Source organism: Lissotriton vulgaris, chromosome 3_1 (assembly GCF_964263255.1).
Source record: "Lissotriton vulgaris chromosome 3_1, aLisVul1.2, whole genome shotgun sequence".
NCBI lineage: Eukaryota > Metazoa > Chordata > Amphibia > Caudata > Salamandridae > Lissotriton > Lissotriton vulgaris.
The window spans coordinates 1,814,759,992-1,814,779,919 of record NC_141689.1 but is presented as its reverse complement, the minus strand read 5'-3'; the positions used below and the strand labels follow the sequence as shown (position 1 = coordinate 1,814,779,919).

Here is a 19,928-nt window from a genome sequence, read left to right as displayed (position 1 = left end):
ACATATAAGCTCAACATTGCTGGAGGGGGGGAGAGGGGGAGGAAGCAGGGTATGCGGGGGAGGGAGGGGGGGTCTAATGTAGCTACAGATGGTATATAGTGGGTCCCCAGACGCTGACTGCATGAACACCGTAGAGCGCTATTCCTATTTGTGGACTTGTGCGGTGGCAGGGGGGAGGAGAAACGGGGTGTGAGTGGGACACTGAAGGAAATAGGAGTAACTTGGAGAGAGGGCACCTGCATAACGTGTGGGTTACATATTTATACTAGGTCTACAGAGATACCAAGCTAAGTGTATGGTCGTCTGAACTTTGGCCCCTTAGTGCGACTGCCGCCTGCCCGAATCGGGTTGTTGGCATGATGGCTGTGTACTTTTCTCAGAAAAATGATCTGCAGGCCGTGAGGCCGATTAAGTGTGATGTTGTCCCAAGGCATGTAGTTGTTCATGATGTGATGCACCTTAATAAAAAAAATGTAAGTTCTGACTGCACAACTGACAGTGGTTCCAGTATAAAAATGTGTGCACACAGTTTCAAAGTATAGCATTATGAGGCTATGCATAATGTCCCCAGAAAGCTTTCCAATTAGATGCAAATATTTTCAGAAGCTTGATAGCATGATTAATGATTATTTGTTTTCAATATAAAATGTTCCTAAAAAAATGAAAGTAGGAATTTGTTTTTGCTAAACTACTTTAAAATTTTAGGTACTGTTTCTTTGCAGCATCATTTAGTAAAATGTGTTGATGCATGCTAGTATTTCCCAAAAATAATCATATTGAGAAAACAGTGTAACCAGTTTCAATAGGATTATGGGAAACATACCAATAAACAAGCATTGGCAAAGCCAGTAGGTCTGAATGGGTGGTCAGCTTTTTAGTTTTGGCAATGCGTGATTTGGTATTAGTTACTGGCACTGCACAAAACAAAGAGAAGAGATTAGAGAATTTTAATAAACACAAAAGGTCATGGTTAACGCCAGACCAAATTTGGGGCCCAGTTATTAAAGAAAGTCTCAAAAGTGCACCCTTGTTATATGCCTTTGTATTGAGTGCAGCTATATGGCTTTCGTGGCATGAGCCCTGGCATAATCAGAGAGGCTGTACAAGAGCTCTTATGTAATGAGATTGCTGCCATAATTTGTCGCCACACTACATGACACCAAAGAAACAAGTGGATTTTGTTAAAGGATAAGTAGATTTATGAAGCAACCTGCCCCATAGACAATTAGATATTTTAATAAATTCCACACCCATGTGGAATCATGGCTGACAGCTGCACTGCTGGCTTGTTTGAAAATGTACAAAGGTCAGAGGGAAAGCCGTCTCGCAGCACACAGTATGGTCCATGTGGTCCTGGTGAAAGGCTTGGTAGAGGGTCAGGCAGAGGTAGTACAAACAGACTGTCAGCACACACATAGTCAGGTTGGGTGGGGGTAGCAAGACGCTACTGCCCCTCTTTAGCAAGGTGACAGTACTAAAAAGAAAGCATAGCCTGCTTGTTCTAGGAAAAGGCAGGGGGCAAAGGAAAGACTCTAGCCTCACCTTGGGTAGCAATGAACAGATACCCCCAGCGACAGGGAATAAGTCCTAAAAAAAAAATAGAAGTGTGGGGGTGAACCAAGTTAGGCAGTAATGGAGAGACATCATGGCACGTGACATCAGGGAGCATGGCATCAAGGAAGTTGCATCACAACCCATTACCTCACAAGAAGTGACATCAGGTCTTAAGACCTCACACGCATATTTAGCAGGTCTATCATGAGTACATTTGAGCAAATTACAATATTTAACAAATTAGATTTTGCATCAGATTTGTGCCAAAAATGTGACGCAACATCTGGGCCGCAACTTATACATTTATTTTTAAAACTCTGCCACAAAGAAATTTGCAACAAGGAGAAATGTGGCAGGAAATCTGTTCTCCCTAATTGGTAACAAAGTCTGCATTTTTTAAATATCTTATGGGGTGAAGGCACCTTCAGCATAGATCTTTGTGAACCCAGTAAACCACTTGTTTCCCCTCCATTGTATTTTCAGCTAGATGGGAGGTTCCCAGGAAACTCAATCGATAGGAGGCCTGATGGTCCCCCAACTTCCGCCTTTGTTTTGGGCCCTGCTGGAAATAAAAATAACAAAGCCCCGTCGCAGCCTGCAATTTGATGCTCAGAATATAAGCAGGCACTGAATGCGTCCAGGTGTCTGAAAATTACACCGGGAAAAATTGAACATATTTCTGTGGGGCTCAACTTCCTGGCAGGTGAGACGACGTCACCCCATGAAAAGAGTGGTTAGACGCAGTCTACCCGTGTGTGCCCTTGGCTTGAGCCCTGCCTTTGGGAAAGGTAGAGAGAAGAGAGACAGACAATGCCCATGACCTTGGAGAAGGGTGCGACACGTTCGGCCCATAAGTCTCCACCTCACATACTGAAGGTGCCAGGCGGTCTGACCCACACTGAAATATATATTTTTAACCTCTAACAATGATGGGGAGGAAGGCTTAGGTCACCAAAAAGCATCCAGCCAACCATCAATGCATGACAACATAGCTCCCATATTGTTCACATTTTTATATAAAACTATATATTTTTTAAGTTCTAAAGCCCTGCCAAGTATCACGCTTCAGACGCGACTCTAACACATTTCAGTGTGGTGGTCCGCATCACCGCACTGAAATGCATTGGCACGCATTATAGCGCCTCTCAGCTGTGAAGCCGGAGCACCTACAATCCACCAATACCGAAATCTGCAGTGGTAGCGCGACGTGCGCTTCTCCGGCAGGCTTGGTGGCTGGTGCGTCTGCCCAGTCCTGTGGTATCGCGAGGCATGATGTCAGGAGAAGAATCACTGTCAGTGCCTGCCTATTGTGAGACTCAATTTAATTGGGCGGGGCAGCAGCGTGAGAGGGCAGCATTTCAAAAGTAGTAAATAGCTGGGTTGCTCAGCAGCTGTGTCCGTGGGATTTTGGTAGTGCAGCTGAGCATGCTGCTAAACGCTTGCACCACGTTGCGGCAGCATAACAGATACACTTGGAGGCCTGCAAGCACCCTCTGAGGCTCACCTGACGCTGGGCGCTCGGGGCGAATGATTCACTCGCCGCTGTGAGCCTGCTGGTCACCTGTGAGAAAACTGTAATGCTGAGTAAGTACAATTATTACATTTTTTAGATAACTAAATTATTGTAAGAGCTGAAACTGAGCGTTTAAACAATTGAAATATACACGGCGAGGCAAGAGTTAAGTTTTACAGATCAGCCGTGCCCCGCCCAGCCTATCTCCGTCAGTCTACTCTAGGCATGGGTGATCCATCGGGCGGCCCCTTGCCTGCAATATTCCTGCGACGTGTGATGTTGCTGGCCACTATGCGGTGCCCCTTTGGTTGCCAGCAAAGTCATGCACTTCGCAGATTGCCCCCAGATAAACAGAATGGCAGGCGGCAGCTTTGTTTATCTTTGCAGCGCTCGCCATCAGCAGACGTGGTGCTTAACGTGCTGTCCAAGCCCTTACATTAGTGTGGTGAGCGTCATGGTGCAGGGTGTTTGTTTGCATCCCGCTGGGCCAATTCCCTCCTAAGCCATCACGCCAGGCTGGCCACAGATTGTCAAAAACGTCACCTTCACAGCTCCTGCCCCCAGTTACCGTGGTTTTGGGAATGAGGGGCACAGCGTTTGTCCATTGTCATGATCCCAGGCCTTTTTCAGGCGGCAGACCGCTCAAGTCTTTAAGTGCGACCGTGATAAGCCCAGGGTGCCAACAACTCCAGTCCAAGCTCCTGCCCTCCCCTATCCCAGAAAGAAGAAGGTTGGCTGCGCTGTACCTGGGAGACAGCCCAGGCGCAGCTCCTGGCCCCAATTACCGTGGTTTTGGGAACGAGGGCACAGTGTTTGTCCATTGTCATGATCCCGGGCCTTTTTCAGGCGGCAGACCGCTCAAGTATTTCAGTGCGACCGTGATAAGCCTAGGGTGCCAACAACTCCAGTCCAAGCTCCTGCCCTCCCCTATCCCAGAGAGAAGGTGGTTGGCTGCGCTGTACCTGGGAGACAGCCCAGGCCAGAGTGAGATTGTGGCAACAATTTGGTAGGGAGCGGTGATAAATGTACAGGGCACCGGCTGGTGACAGCTAAATTAAGTACTTCAGATATCGGAAAACTGTGGTGATTCATTTGGGTAATTCGTATCAATTGCAACACTAAAATAACAAACTAATGTAACATTTCTTTACAACAAAATTAATTTCTAACTTGTGAATCAAAGGGTATATGCAGGCCAACACTGAGATAAAACAGCTGTAATTTGTTATAGATTACCAGCTGCATTTTATGAATACTACAAAACAATATTACAGGAAGGTATGGTACGGTTGGAAAGGGTGCAGGGCAACTTCAAAAGTCACATAGTACCCCTGGTCAGGTATGAGTTGTGTATTTAATCCAGGTACTGCACTGCATTTACTAAAATTAGATTTTCGTTTTGTACCATACATTTTCTTAATCCACTGCTCCTTATCAAGTGTCCCTGAAGGTGTCCCTAATGAGATGTGAATATCACTCGAAGGTGACTTGAAAACATAGAAATGTTACTCGTGCATACTGAAAACTTGGCAGCTATGTTTGGGCCACACCAGTGAAGGCCGGGTGACTCTGGTCAGTGGTGACGGAGATAGTGTCACTCATAGTCGTTGAAATGTCACTCATAATTACACCGAAATTATGAAAACGTCACACATAATCTGCAAACTTGGCAGCTATCCCAGGTCAAACAGGATTACTTTAGAAGCCATCCCAGAGTCATTGGATGATCATCCAACTACCTTAGAAGTCATTTACACGTCCTCAGACATCGTCATCAGCAAACTGCAGAAGCTCAGCCTGATGATTTGAGGATGACTTGAAAATGAGTATCTGATGACTTTAGTAGGTGTCAGTATTCGTGATGATTTAAGGATGACTTGAAAATTTGTATCTGCTGACTTCAGAAGGTGTCATTATTCCTGATGATCTGAGGATGACTTGAAATTACCCTCCGATAACTTTACAAGATGACATTGGGGTGATTTGAAAATAAGCATCTGAATACTTCAAAGGTACTATTGTGTTTTCAATAAGATGTTTTTGCGTCTGGTGATTTTAACAGGAATTGCTTGTCTATTTAACCCGTTTAGCGCGTCGAACATTCCGCCCCAGTGCGGACGTTCGATCGCGCTAACGGGATTCGGACGTCCAACGGTCGTGCGCAGCACCAGCGAGGTAGTGCACGCGACGACCGTTGGACGTTCGAAGCACGGAAGGGGTTAAAGAGCACGTCCACCACTTTGGTTTCAATTTTCCAGAAAAATGCAAACTGTTGGATAATTGCACAATGAATTGCAGATAAACAAACGTCTGACCTCCTGCAGCTGGGAGCCCTAAAACCCAAACACACCCTGAACCCCCAAATTAACCCTTGCACCCCAAAACCCAAACACACCCTGAACCCCAATATTAACCCTTGCACCCCAAAACCCAAACACACCCTGAACCCCAATATTAACCCTTGCACCCCAAAATCCAAACTCACCCTAAACCCTAAAATTAACCATGGCACCCGAAAACCCAAACACTCCCTGAACCCCCAAATTAACCCTTGCACCCCAAAATCCAAACACACCCTAAACCCTAAAATTAACCCTGGCACCCCAAAACCCAAACACACCCTAAAATTAACCCTGGCACCCCAAAACCCAAACACACCCTGAACCCCCAAATTAACCCTTGCACCCCAAACAGACCCTAAACCCTAATATTAACCCTTGTACCCTAAAACCCAAACACACCCCAAACCCGTAAACTAACCCTGGCACCCCAAAACCCAAACACACCCTGAACCCCCAAGTTAACCCTTGCACACCAAACACAAACACATCCTAAACCCTAATATTAACCCTTGTACCCTGAAACCCAAACACACCCTAAACCCTAAAATTAACCCTCGCACCACAAACCCAAACCTGCTCTAGTGTAAACCCTTAAATTACACCTGGCCCACCAAAACACAAACCCACCCTCAACCCTAAAATGACCATGTACGCCCTAAGATCCAAAAGCCCTACAAACCCCCAAACTGTTTATGAATGCGTAATGCCGGGAGGCGCTGCTGTGATTGAAAATGATACTTTCTGTACCCACAGGCTGCACTTCCTTCATCAGTCTGCCGGCTGGCTGGGACTCGAACCGCAGGTCCTCAATGGAGAGCACCTCTCCCACCTTTGCATATACCTGAAGCCGGAGGCTTCCTCTTGCAAAAGCCTACGCACATCCGGGAGCGCCGGAAGTGACGTCATTGTTCTGCGGCATAAACGAAGACCGCCTTGAGTGCAATGGCCATAAAAGGGACAGATGGATTAGCATCGGTCTCTTTATTTTTCCAACTCCACTTCGTTCATCTATTCCAGCTGTTACCAGGGATAGATGTTAGTCCATCGGGGCAAGCTCCACGCTATATCTGCACGCGTCCATCCTGGGTCAGAGCGCTGCCTTTCTTAAAAAAGAACAGCATCGATCCTCCACTCTCGGTCCCAGTTGCTCAATTTCCGTCCCAGACCAGCTTCCTCATTTTTCGGAAAGCACGAGTTTTCATTAAGGGGCCAAATTTAGACACAGCTCCCTGCATGTGTGTGCTTCGTACGTGTTATAATGAATGCCTGCGTTTCAATGTGTGTGCATTATGTGTGTTTGATGTTTGTCTGTAGCAGCCTGCCTGCTTGTTTAATATGCACCTTTTGTGTTTGAGCATGTGTATTTTTGTGTATGTGTGACGTAGTGCGTGCCTGTTTAAGTTGTGGAAAATTGCAAAAAGTCTAAAAAATGTGTTTTACAGCAAGTTCTTCGCCGTAAGGAAAAATAAATTACTGACCGTGTATTGTAGGTCCCATATTAGTTCCAAGTGCACCTGCGTGTATTCAAGATTCTCGACCAAATGGAACAGTTTTCGATCTACTGAAAAGTTGTCAATCAAAGAAGGCTAAACACATTTATTTATGTGAATACTGTATATTGTTGAGCATTACTTGTGTCCTTGCAACTTGTAGTGAGCTTTCATTACTAAATGAATGTAGTGCAGAGCAGCACATCTAAAACACTGGCAGTTTTCATGGATGCATTTCAAAGCATAAGGATCAATGCTTCAAATAACTTAGCCGTTGTAATGCTGGTTCCTTATTTTGTTTGCTATTTGTGTAATTGAAAGGGCTGGTTGCCTGTGGCGATTGAGGTTTACGCCCTATTTAGGAAACTTAGTCAGACGCATTCCAACATCTTGCAATTTCTACTTACGCAAAACTGGCTCTTATTCTGGTTTCGTTCCATGTGCATGCAATGTTTTTAACTCGTTTGTATATATTATTGAGACGGGGCCAATTACGTATTCCCTGTTTGCGCTAATTTACCTTGACCGAATCTGTAAAAATGAAGCCGGTCTTGTTACATCTGCCACTATCGATCCCAGCCATATATTATCCAGTTACAACCTGACCTACTGCTAAAGAATTGAGGCAGAGGGATCGAGCCCTGAGATAAATCACAGTAATCTTTCCTATTAATTCCAGCCCATTGGGTTTCAATCATGGCCAAGCGTCACTCGGCCCCAGGAGCCTGCGTGTCCTAGTGACGGTGTTTACACCTTCTCGCTCTCTCTCCTCGCTCTCTCGCTCTCCTCTCTCTCTCTCTCTCTCCCTCTCCTCTCTCTCTTTCCTCTCTCTCTCTCTCTCTCTCTCCTCTCCTCCTTCGCTCTCTCCTTCTCTCGAGCTCTCTTTCGCGCTTCTAGCATTCAACTGCCTCGGATCATGTGTTAAATATTTATACGGTGAAAGCACTCACAAGTTGCAGTAACGCGTGCCTTCCCCATTGATTGAGATCTTATAAGAGGTTTCCCCATGCCCTCTTCTCGTTTGAACTGCGGGTGCTGCAGGTGTCAATGAGGTATGGGATCCCTTTATGTTAAACTAGCAGCCCGCCCCGGCTTTGCCCGGGGCAGAAGGGGGTTCAGGGCAGTATTTTAAGCCTCTGTGCAACCCCCCCCCCCCCGACATTGCCCAGACTGCATCCCTCCCGCCTCGCCGCCGCCCGCCCTGACATTGGCCATACTGCCTCGAGCCCGCCACCCGCCTGCCTTTGCCTTACCTGAGCCGCCCGCTCCGGACTTCACCGCCACTCCTCGCCGCATGTCACCGCTCCTCCCCGCATATCGTCATTACGTCTAGGTCGCGGTCAGCGCTACGTCACGGCCGGCTCTTGTTTTAGGGGACTACTTTGTTTACAAATTTTAATTTTTTAATTTACGTTTTTTTTTTAAATTTAATGTCGCCTATGTCCATCTACACACCCTGAGGATTCCAGCAATGTATTGGGTGTGTGGATTGGCGCTGTGGTTCCCGTGTTTACCTTACCAAAGGGTTTCTGTTCTCTCTTTATACTAGTAGTATAGATTGCATCTCTTACCAAACTTCCAAACACCTCTGGCAAAACACTTATAAGGTCCCAGAGGGGAGACCTATTGTCTATGCCAATGCTTTTGCTTTAACTTTTTGCCATTGTAATGCATTTTGTTTCATTTATAAAGCCATTACATATTGCACAATTAACTTACAATACTACTAGCAAAGCTAATATCTTTAGCTTAATAAAAGGTGAAACCTATTGCATTTTTAACGCTTGTCCTTTCATGTTGGGGGTCCCGGTGGGCAGAGGGTAGCAGGCATCTTACTCTCTATGCATCTGTGGGGATAGGTAACTTGATTTCCCGTCACAAACCCCAGTGTGAAAGTTCACTTATTGATAGTTCTTCTATTTCTCTCATAATGCCTCTACTTTGCTATTACTATTTGCCCTGAGCAGCAAGACCTAAGCATACACTCTGGCTCTCCAAAAATAAAGTTGATTATTAGGTAATTTCCTCAATGGCCTTCAGTGCATGCCCAAACACTTCTTTGTAGTCCAAAATCTAGACATATTAGATAGAAATTGCACCAGGTTAGTGTACTGTTTGATATGCTTTGTATTTTACCTCTGAAACTTAAACCACACACAAACTAATTCCTGATTTTTATATCTAGCAGGACATAATCATGGTTTCATTCAACGTCCTGTTTTTCACTTGCGATCATTCTGTGCGTGTTCGAAAAGATGGTGACTTCCTGCTTTTGGACAATCCCGAAGAAGTTCTTTGTAAATGGCTGGTCGAAAATCTAGATTAAGCTGGTCGGCCAATCACTGAAGAGAGCGATTTTAAAGCTATGATTCTGTTCCAATCATCTAGTAAGCACAATAAGTAAACCTTTATAACAAGTTTGCAACTGCAGGATAACAGTACAAATTACCAACCTATTTCAGTAAAAACCTACATTTGTGATTAATTAATCCAATAATGGACAGTAAAAATGAACATGCATGTCCCCACATATGCCTTGGATTGCTCTCCAGAGACAAATGTAACACTTATGAAAAGGACTGAAACGTTTAGCTTGTGGCACTACTATAAGGCAGCCATTTTTGGATAAACGTTTATTTAGGCAACTTTTTTCAGGAGGTTCAAGTTCAGGCTTACAATGTGTACTGTCTATTAAGGAAATCTTACTTACTTGGTTATGGATAGATTGTACATTTGTCCTTTATTATCAATACCTCTTTATTTATATATTATGGCTAGAGCGTGAAGATATATTGCAAGTGGTCAATGTGTTCTTATCTGTTTTGAAGTTTATATGTAAATATATATTTTTTCTCTTGCTTTTTTTTAGTGAAGAAACTGTGTAATGATCCAGGATATTTTTCAAGAGATAATTGCAAGCTTTTCTGGCACAACAGAGGGTCTAAATCAGGTGTTACTTCAAAAGGCACTGGAGGAAAAGCAGATGTTAACCGCATCGCTGCGGCGGTTATTTTTGCGCTGTGCAGCTTTTTTCTAAAAGCCGCGTTACATGACGAGCTCAGCTCGTCATCCGCACACGACCACCGTGGCTGATGACGAGCTGAGCTCGTCATCAGCAGCGAAGGGGTTAATGGACTGTGGCAATCGGGGAAGCGCTGGTAGACTTAAGAGGGGGTTACGCGAACTACAAGAGGAAGAAATTGCTGAGAAAAGAGTTGGTAACGAAGCTCATGCTGAAAGCACAACTTCTCAGCCTGGTGATGCAAGTTCGCGGATGAGTTTGCAGAAACTTGAACACCTGGCCCTTTTAGCAGGGATGGCTAGTGTCCTTCATCAAAAATCCACAACTAAAAATGACGCATCAGACCTTGGAAATGAACTTGTCTTGGAGTCCCCGCTTAAATCCAAATATCAAGGACAAAAACATGCCTCCCTTTCACCACGTCATCCTAGAGTAATCAATACTCATTCTAAAAATATAATGGGGCCATTCTGATGTAATCAATAGCCATCCTGAAGCTGTCATAGGATCATCCAGGAATAATCCACACTCATCCAGAAATTGTCATGGGATAATTTCAGGGTAATCCGTTATAGGATCATCCTGGAATAATTGACAGTCATCCTCTAAATTAGCTAGAACCCATCCTGGAGTAATTCTCACTCATCCTGAAGTTTCCAATTAGTATTTGTGGAGTTGTAAAAGGTAATCACTCCCTGCCAATAGAAGTCATCAGAACACCATCCTACTGTAGTTTTTGTGATGAGTCTAGGTTCGTCATCACATTTCCATTTTTCGTCCTACAGGCATACTTCAAGATGGCTTGGGATGACTTTTTGACATGGGATAGGGTTCTAAATAACATGAACTTGGCAGAAGGGCGCTTTAGATGAGCACCAGATTACATTACACCTGGTAAGTATTTAATTGTACTTTCTTGCATTTTAAGCACAGAGAGATTAAGAGATTTGCCACAAATCACGGGATGTTGGGCTAAGAGTCTGGTTCTTCCTTTCCAAGGTCAGCAGCTCTAGCCGTTAAACTCCAGCACCCCTTAAACAACACAGCGGACCTGACCAGAAGAAACTGACTCCAAGGGCTCTGGATCCAGCAGGAACTGCAATCCCTGTCCACTTTGCACCTGACGCCCATGGCCAGAGTCTGAGTGGCTCACCTGTGCAGTGAAGTCTCCCCAGTGATCCTGACATTGTGTGCAGTTTTGGCTGACCTCTTCTGATCTCCACGGCAGTACTTGCAGTGTGAATACAGAGGCTCCCCGCAACCGGCTCCAGGAAGAAGTCTCCAACGTTAAAAGACACCCCTGCACCTGAAGCCTCTGGGCCTTTGTGAGTTGAACTGATTGTGCACCTACTACCCCCTACAATAATACTTACATCTGCTGTAGTTGGTCTTCCTCCTGCAACCTCCGGTGCCACGCCCGCTTGCCTTAAGGGGAATCCCATTGAAAAGCCATTGTGTAGTAAATAGGGCACAAGAGACAAAGTACTGGCATCAGATGTGAGTTTATTCTTGAGTAGGAACTGAGGAAAAACCCGACCAGCAGCGCCAGGAATCCAACAGCCACCCAACCGCCTTTTAGTTGAACGCTCAGCTCATGACAAAAGACAAGTCATCACGAGCCCAGCGCGAGCCACAAGCTTAGGCAATGAAGATCATAATATAAATATAACACATCTCCTTTCTTTTCTCAGGATGTTTTGTATTTATAATGTAGAATAATTTCCTCAACCAAATTAGTTCAATTACCTTACAGCGTTCTTAGATGCTCAAGATGCCCATTGGCATGAAGATGATCCTAATCAGATGCCCTCCCACTCAGATCAGTATTGAGCGTCATCTCATCCCCCTCCTCCCCATACCTACAACATTGACTATGTCTTATCACCTTTTTTACTTATTCAAAAAATGATCAGAGACACAGTTAAAGCCCTGCTAATGCAGGACAAAGCTATCTCCTCCAACATCAATAAATCCTACTCTGTCTCACTATGGATCAATAAAAACATACAGACAATTTCCCCCGCAATTAACCTTCAGTGGGCTAGAGGCCTCATTCTAGAATCAGATGTTGAGTCTGAAGCTGAGGGCCTATCCTTTGACACGTTCCAAGAGAAACATGCCCTCTCCAACTTAGCTTCTATGACTTTCTGAAAATCAAAGCAAAGATCTACAAATTAGATCCTCTTCTCAAACCAAAATTTCCTCTGTAAGACAAATGTATCTGGGGGTAATATTGTATTCTAGATTTACAGATCTCTGTGTAGCCCCAGTAATCAACATAACCCTTCTTTCCAGAGTAAATGGTCTATCTACTTCCACGACACAGGAAGAAAACACTTTCCTCAGTGTAATCCTGGCCTAAAATCTGCTCCCACATTGCCTCAAAACAAACTTATCCCTTCATTAATATAGGCAAAATGTTTTGCCTACCACTTCCTCTACTGGACCCCGCCAAAAATCTTTAAGCTATAACTAATAGACTCTGACACTTGTTTCTCATCTAAAATGCCAGGCGTCTTTTTCATGTGTGAATGCTTGAATACCTACTGGGAGGAAATTACTGCCCAATTACGCACAATTTTCAAGATTTTCCAACTATAATTCTTGTTCTGCACACATCCACAACTTCAATTCAGCTTTCAGATCTGGCTCTTGCCCTCATAGACCTCCTAAATACCATTGCACTCAAAGTTATTTTCCTAGATTGGAAATATGGTAATAACGTTTCCTACCACACATGGTGGGCTTGGGTTACATATCTCAGAAACTAGTAAGTCAAAAATTGAAGGGAACCATATCACTACACGGCGCATATGGAAGACACTAGTTGTCTTCAGAAACAACACATAATGAAATGTTTCTTTCTCCAGAGCCATACATCTTAGTATTAATTACTGAGGTAATGTTTGTTTTGTGACCCCCTTCCTGGACCTCATGACTTCTTACCTCCCTATCCTCGCTTGTCTCCTATTCTTCCCACTATCATAGTTTTGCTCTTCTCACCATAGAGTGCCTTAAGACTTAACTTAAATGTCTTTCTCCACAACCTTCACCCAAAATCAGTCAATCTAACTCAAGAACCATACCATATTATAGCAGATAAACCTCTTCACCTAGTCTCGACAGATCCAATGTTGAGTGTCTACCCAATCTTGATATACACAGTCTTGGCTGTGTTTTTTTATAGAAATTTGTTGATTGCATGATCTAGTCAATCTGTCTTTAAGATTTGACATTAAAAATATTGTGTATTTATTGCCTGTTCTTTATAACTTCTAAAATATATAAATTCTTTAGGGAAAAAAAAAGAATAATTTCCTCTGAGGCAGACGCTTTTCCAGATACCGCCTTCATTATCAGGATCTTTATGTCTGGTGATAGTCACTGATTAAACGCTTTGGACCTTGGTGAACTTCTCTCACTCCATCATCAATGTGCTGCCTGGTATGTGGCATGAAACTCTGATGACTTTTTACTTTTAGAGCATATTTTGGCGGTGCAGTCTCCTCTTGTCATATCACAGGCTGAGTTCAGGGATTTTCGCTGCCCTTTATGGTGGCGCTATTAAATAGGTAATCCTTATTATCATGGCACTTAATTTGTGAGGTCAGGATGGTGTTAACCTCGAGGTCGATGAGGCAGTGTATCCCTGGAGACAAGATTCAATAAACATTTAAAGAATACAGTTCAATAAGGAAAGATAAACTCAAAATGAGAATTCGAGATCAATCATTTAGACAAGCATTTGCAAAGCAATCGGTCTCACATTTCAGAAAGTTAGAGCCGCTGACTTTTAAAATGACAATGTTTATTACATTTAGTTTTTTATTCGTAGTGAAGTGATCAAATTTGCATAGCGTTATTGCCATATGATGCGATGACGATGCGTAGACGCCCTGGCAGTCTTGCGACGACTCTGTACTTTGGAGCCGCGACAGGCACTGCGTCACGCTTCTCCGGTGATGCGATGGCAACTCTCTCGATGGCGCCACGCTTCTCTGGTGATGCGACAGCAGGCAGATGCGATGAACACACGCCTCCAGGGAGATGTGGCGAAGGCTCGCTTCTCCGGCATTGCACCAATTTCAGCTGCGGCGGCGACACGCTTCCTCTCGATGCATCATGCTTCCAGCTCCCAGCGACACGCAAATGTTTGGAGTTGAGAATTTCTAGCAAGGAAATTCAGAGGGGAGCTGGAGGGGAAGTCTTTTGTCCCTGAGACTTCAGCAGGAGGCAAGCACAGTTCAAGCCCTTGGAGAATATTCTGTAAATGATGAAAGTCCTTAAAAGTTCCTTCTCCTTTCTTTGGCAATGAAGCAACCACTGCAGGCCAACCCAGCAAACAGCACACTGGCAGAGGGGCAGTAAAACTCCTGCAGCTTCCTTGGTTCTTCTCCTTGGCAAAAGGTTTCTTGTTCCAGAAGTGATATAATTTCTTAGGATCAGGGTCCTAATATTTATACCCCCAAATCCTTTGTTTTCTGAAGGCAGAGAGGCCTCTGCCTAGTCCAAACCAGTTCTTGAGCACTTTGTTTACATGACTCTCTTCTTCCTTTCACTGTGCAGGGCAGATACATCAGCCGACCCACAGGAGGTGGAGCCAGCGCAGGGGAAGGAAGATACAGCTCTAGAGCACTTTGTTGACATGATTCCTCCTCTCCTTTCACAGTGCAGGGCAGAGACATCAGACAAGCCACAGGAGGTGGAGCCAGCATTGTAGAGGAAAGGCCCAGCCCTATTCAGGTCCCAGGTGCAACTCCTCCCTCCCATCTAGATGCAGATCTCTCTATTCACCACTGGACTGCCCCAGCCTGTCTCCTGGAATCCCCCAGGCTTGTCACCCACAAACCCAGACAAGGAATACACAACCTAGCAGAGGCAGGCCTGGACAGTTAAGCAAGAAAAGACCTCCTTTCTAAAAGTGGTATTTTCAAGCAAAGAATATTAAAACCAACTTTATTAAAATAGATATTCTATCATTCTGAGTTCAGGCATATTAAATTCGAATTTCTACCATGTTCTCTGAGACAGTTAGGATTATAAGAATGTAATATTCTAACTGCCCATTCTAGGCTATGGAGAACAGGTAGCCTTCAATAGTGAAAAACGAAAACGGCTGTAATTCACTGTTAGGATATGCTACACACATCAGAGCATGTCCTACCTTATACTTACAATGCACCCTGCCCTTGGGCCTACCATAGGGTGTCTAATATGAATCAAAGAGAAGGTTTAGGGACTTGCAAGTCGACATGGCAGTGCTAGACTGCACATAGTCCTTGCAATGGCAGGCCTGAGACACACTTTACAAGCTGCTTCTGTGGGTGGCACAACCAGTGCTGCAAGCCCACTAGCAGCATTTGATTTACAAGCCCTGGGCACACATGGTGCACTGTACTAGGGGCGGACAGGTGAATCAAATAACCCAATCATGGAATCACCAATTAGTACATCAATTTTACATAGGGAGCACTTGCACTGTGGCACTGATTTGCAGTGGCACAGTGCCCAAAGCATACAACCAGCAAAAACATATCAAAACAGTGGAGGCAATCCGTCAAAAATGGGAGGGAGACTTACGCCAAAGATGCCAGGTCTAACAAAGATATACAATTGATGGGCGAATGCAGATCAAATCAAAACATACACCCCCAGTCAAAAGATCTGGGTTAAATCCTTCATTCGTGCCACCCCTGTTTAGACCTGGCCATATACAAATCAATCTTGACCCTGTGCCTCATGGGAACAGACCAGCCCGAACTGTGTTTGCATTATTGTAAAGTGGTCTGGCACCCCCAAGTCCAATACCCTCTATATAATCTGCAAATAAATAATTATAAATAAATCAATCTTGGAAGTAGAGTTCTCTGTTCTGGGCTTATGTACAGCTGTGGCAAATATTTTTTTTAAGTCTGCAATTTCACAAACGGGGTGAAAAGAAAACTGCATGTCCCAGAATGCAGTGTGCTGTTGTCGGACACTCAGTGCAGGTTGATGCTGACACACGTGAAGTGTGTCCTTTTGGCGGCTATACAGCACCATGTAGAGGGTATGACAAAGCCTTTTTTCAGCTGTGTGGCTTATTTCAATCAATTGAAAGATTTGACATTAACTAATGAGAAGAAATTTGAGGAAGTGAGGTCTACATTAATATTAATGATGCGCCAAAGGCTTTTTCGTGCCAGGAAAATAAGACAAGGTGGCCAAAGCAATGAATAATAAACATAATATGGGTGTGGGAAACCGGTCACTTCTGGTAGGGGAAGTTTCTTAGATTTCATTTAGCTGAGTTAAAAAACATAGGATGTTACCCATAAACTAGAGAAAGAAGCAACATTTAGTTTTATATTGAATTAGAAACAAGCAGGATGTCATTTAGTAGTGATTGTTCATTGTGCAGGTTATCGTATTTAAACATCTTGGCATTAACTGTTAGTACTCGTCCGCAGTTGGAGGAACACCCAGGAAACTAGCCATTGTAGATTGACTACTTTAATGGTTCTTGATACGGGTGCTATATGTTACTGAGCCCTTTGTTTTTTTTGTGTGAATCTGCTAAATATGGAGTATTGTTTTTCATCTGTCAGACCGGCCTCTAAAGAATGGACTTTGAAATTATTTATGCTGATACTTTAAAACAAGACTGCTGGTGCAGTGCTTGACACAGTAGTATGAAAATAAGTTACAGAATAGGAATGTCAGCCAAGACACTGGTTTAAGATGCCAGATTCTGAATACATGTGGGTGTCTCTGCAGTGAGCACTGCAAAGGCACAGTGTTAGAAGCGGTGATTAGCTAGTGCTGTGGTCAGTAGGAACAGAAATCAGTCACGGAGTGGTGGATTGTAACTGCTACAGTTTCACACCTCTGAACATGCGATACACAACGTAGTTATTAGAAGGTGCTGCAGCCACTGCATTCTCTAAAGGAGGTGTATTCAGAATAAAAAACAAGCAGTGTTGTGAGGCTGTAGTACCACAGGCTGTCACTTGGTGCTCCTTGGGAACTCTTTTGGCCACATATGGTACTGCACCCTGCAACATGGCTAGGCAAAAGATATTCTGCAATGGTGAGAGCTGCCGACTGGGTATCTGTGTTCGAGTCTGCTGTTGGCTCAACATCCTGTGATGATTGGTTGATTGTTTAATTTGCCACAAGTCCATAGCTAAGTGCGCTATATAAATATAAGTGATTAATGTTAAATAATGAAGATGGCAAAGGGATATCAAACTAGGGCACTGCATTTCAAATTATGATTAAGTAAGAGAGAAACAAGCAAAACAGCAGTGGTCTTGGAAGGGTGATTAGGGTATACAGTCAAAATATTGAGTAAAAAATATAGAATTACATTAATATCGAGTTAAAAATATAGAATGGACAGACTATCGAATGGACAGAATATAGACAACAAAAATATTTAATGTAATGGACAAAATTATCGAATGGACAGAATATAGACAACAAAAATAACGGATTTAAGGTAAGTAAGTTAATATCGATTTACATAAATATAGAAAGTCAAAATATCGAAGTATTTAATATAGATGTAAAATATATCGATTTTTTAATAATATCGAACTCTTTAAAGTGTTTTTTATGTTAGTATATGTGTGAAAAGTGTATATTTATTTTATAATTTATTTTAAGTAATGAATTTTATGGTATTTAATTTTTGTGTAATTTAATTCTGTAGCGGGTTGTGGGTTTATAGGGGAATAGGGTGGGAAGTAATTTAATTATAATTGATTACATGTTTTTATTTATTGGTATTTATCTTGAATTATTTGTTAATTTTTAATTGGTAATTAATAACATTTTAGTTGATAATTAATTTTTATTAATTGATAATTATGTTAATTTTATTAATTTATTTTCTGTAGCGGGTTGTGGGTTTATAGGGGAATAGGGTGGAAAGTAATTTAATTATAATTGATTAAATGTTTTAATTTATGTATTGGTATTTATCTTGAATGAATTGTCAATTAATTTTTAATTGGTAATTACATTTTATTTGGTAATTAATTTTTATTAATTGATTAATTGATAATTATGTTAATTTTATTAATTTATGTTCTGTAGCGGGTTGTGGGTTTATAGGGGAATAGGGTGGGAAGTAATTTAATTATAATTGATTAAATGTTTTAATTTATTTATTGGTATTTATCTTGAATTAATTGTTAAATAATTTGTAATTGGTACTTAATAAAATTAAATTGGTAATTAATTTTTATTCATTGAATAATTGATAATTATGTTAATTTCTTTTTTTTCTGTAGCGGTTGTGGGTTTATAGGGGAATAGGGTGGGAAGTAAATCTATACTACTATAATAAAGTAAGAACTTTCAGGCTTTGAGGCGGGTAAACTCGGGAACCACTGCGCCAATCTACACACCCGATACACCGTTTAAATCGTCAGGGTGTGTAGATGGTTATAGGCTATATAAATGTCAAAATAAAACATTATTTACAATATTTATATATTTTTTAAAAGTAGTCCCCCCCAAAGTAGCGCCGGCCGCGACGTGAGTGCTCACGTCACCACGGGGAGGAGAGGCGTCCGAGGAGCGGCGGACATGGCGCGGGGGAGGAGCGGTGACGTGAGGCCAGCGGCGGTGGGAGCAGTGGAGAGGCGGACATGGCGCGGGGAGGAGCGGTGGCGGACAGGCGGTGAGGAGCAGAGAGGCGAGGAGCGGTAAACTAAGAAGCAGCGGATCGGGTAAGCCTCCGGTGACAATGTTGGGGCAGGCGGGTGTCGGGCCGCGGTGAGGAGCAGAGAGGCGAGGAGCGGGGGACGGGGCAGGCGGGGGACGGGGCGGGCGGGGGCACGGGCTGCTGCGTGGTCAGGGCAGGCGGGGGACGGGGCGGGCGGGGGCACAGGCTGCTGGGCAATGTCGGGGCAGGCGGGGGTAGGGAAAGCCTGAATGCTCCCGGACAAGGTCAGGACGGGCTGCTAGTTAAATATAATTGATTAAATGTTTTAATTTATTTATTGGTATTTATCTTGAATTAATTGTTAATTAATTTTTATTGGTAATTAATAAAATTATAATTGGTAATTAATTTTCATTAATTGATTAATTGATAATTATGTTAATTTTATAAATTTATTTACTGTAGCGGGTTGTGGGTTTATAGGGGAATAGGGTGGCCCTGATTAAAATGCTTCATCACCATTTTATTTCCATTGAAATAACAATGTAAATGCATATATCAGACCCTCCAGCTTATCGCGATTTCGCAAAATAATCGTGAAATCGGCAGAGGAGCGTGATTACCGCGATTTTTACCTTTTCGGCCGCGAAAAAGGTCTTCAGGAGGCATTAAAAAAAATGCATACATCTTATTGGCTATACGTGCGCACGTCACTACGTGGCGCCGTACAGCTGTAAATACCTGCCTGCTTCTTACTGCGGCCGGCATTAGGGATTGCAGAAAAGAAATTTAAAGTACATTCTTGTCAGTGGGCCCTGCCCATTGACACGATTGTACACATTAGGAGGCTGCGTCCTGAGCTGCGCACGCCTCTCTGTTTTACCCCTCGCCGTGATTGCATCCCTCCCCTTACTAGACTCCTTCCCACTTCTCTTTCTGTCTCCGAGGCAGATTGGAACATGGCGTCACGACAATTCAGGCTAAGTTCAGGTCGGAGATAACCTGAAAACAAAAGTCTTTACGAGCCGCTGGGACTGGAGCCAGACAGTATGAACGCATTACCTTTTCTGCCAGCTTGCAGTGTAAAAAGGCTGTAGAGTAGGTGAAAAGTTCAATAAGCATTGATAAAGGCAATGTTTTGGGCTTCTATATAATGAAAATAAGTTTCATTTGCCGCTTAGATGCAAGTAATGTGTTTTATTCAACACATAATTTATGATTTTATTACATTGAATCACTTATCCTCGTAGTTGCTTCAGTGCGCACCTTCAAACAGTTTTCTCATGGTCTAATAAGTTGAAAAGTGTAAAACTATTCAAATGCAGAGATGGTGGAGAGTGGCTTTCTAAACACC

At 43.3% G+C, this 19,928-nt stretch overlaps 1 protein-coding gene across 4 annotated transcripts in view; it reads right to left on the bottom strand.

The window, feature by feature from the left end:
• The window catches only part of MMAA (metabolism of cobalamin associated A), a 191,192-nt gene extending 184,877 nt beyond the window's left edge, over positions 1-6,315 (bottom strand). The window contains exon 1 of one of the 4 annotated variants that reach the window (XM_086962256.1): positions 6,251-6,315. In XM_086962256.1, the coding sequence (XP_086818382.1) occupies positions 6,251-6,315 (65 nt within the window). Of the gene's footprint in view, positions 1-6,156 lie in introns of all 4 variants that reach the window. The other 3 variants (XM_086962258.1, XM_086962260.1, XM_086962259.1) reach the window with 3 other exon arrangements.
• Positions 6,316-19,928: the final 13,613 nt, after the last annotated feature.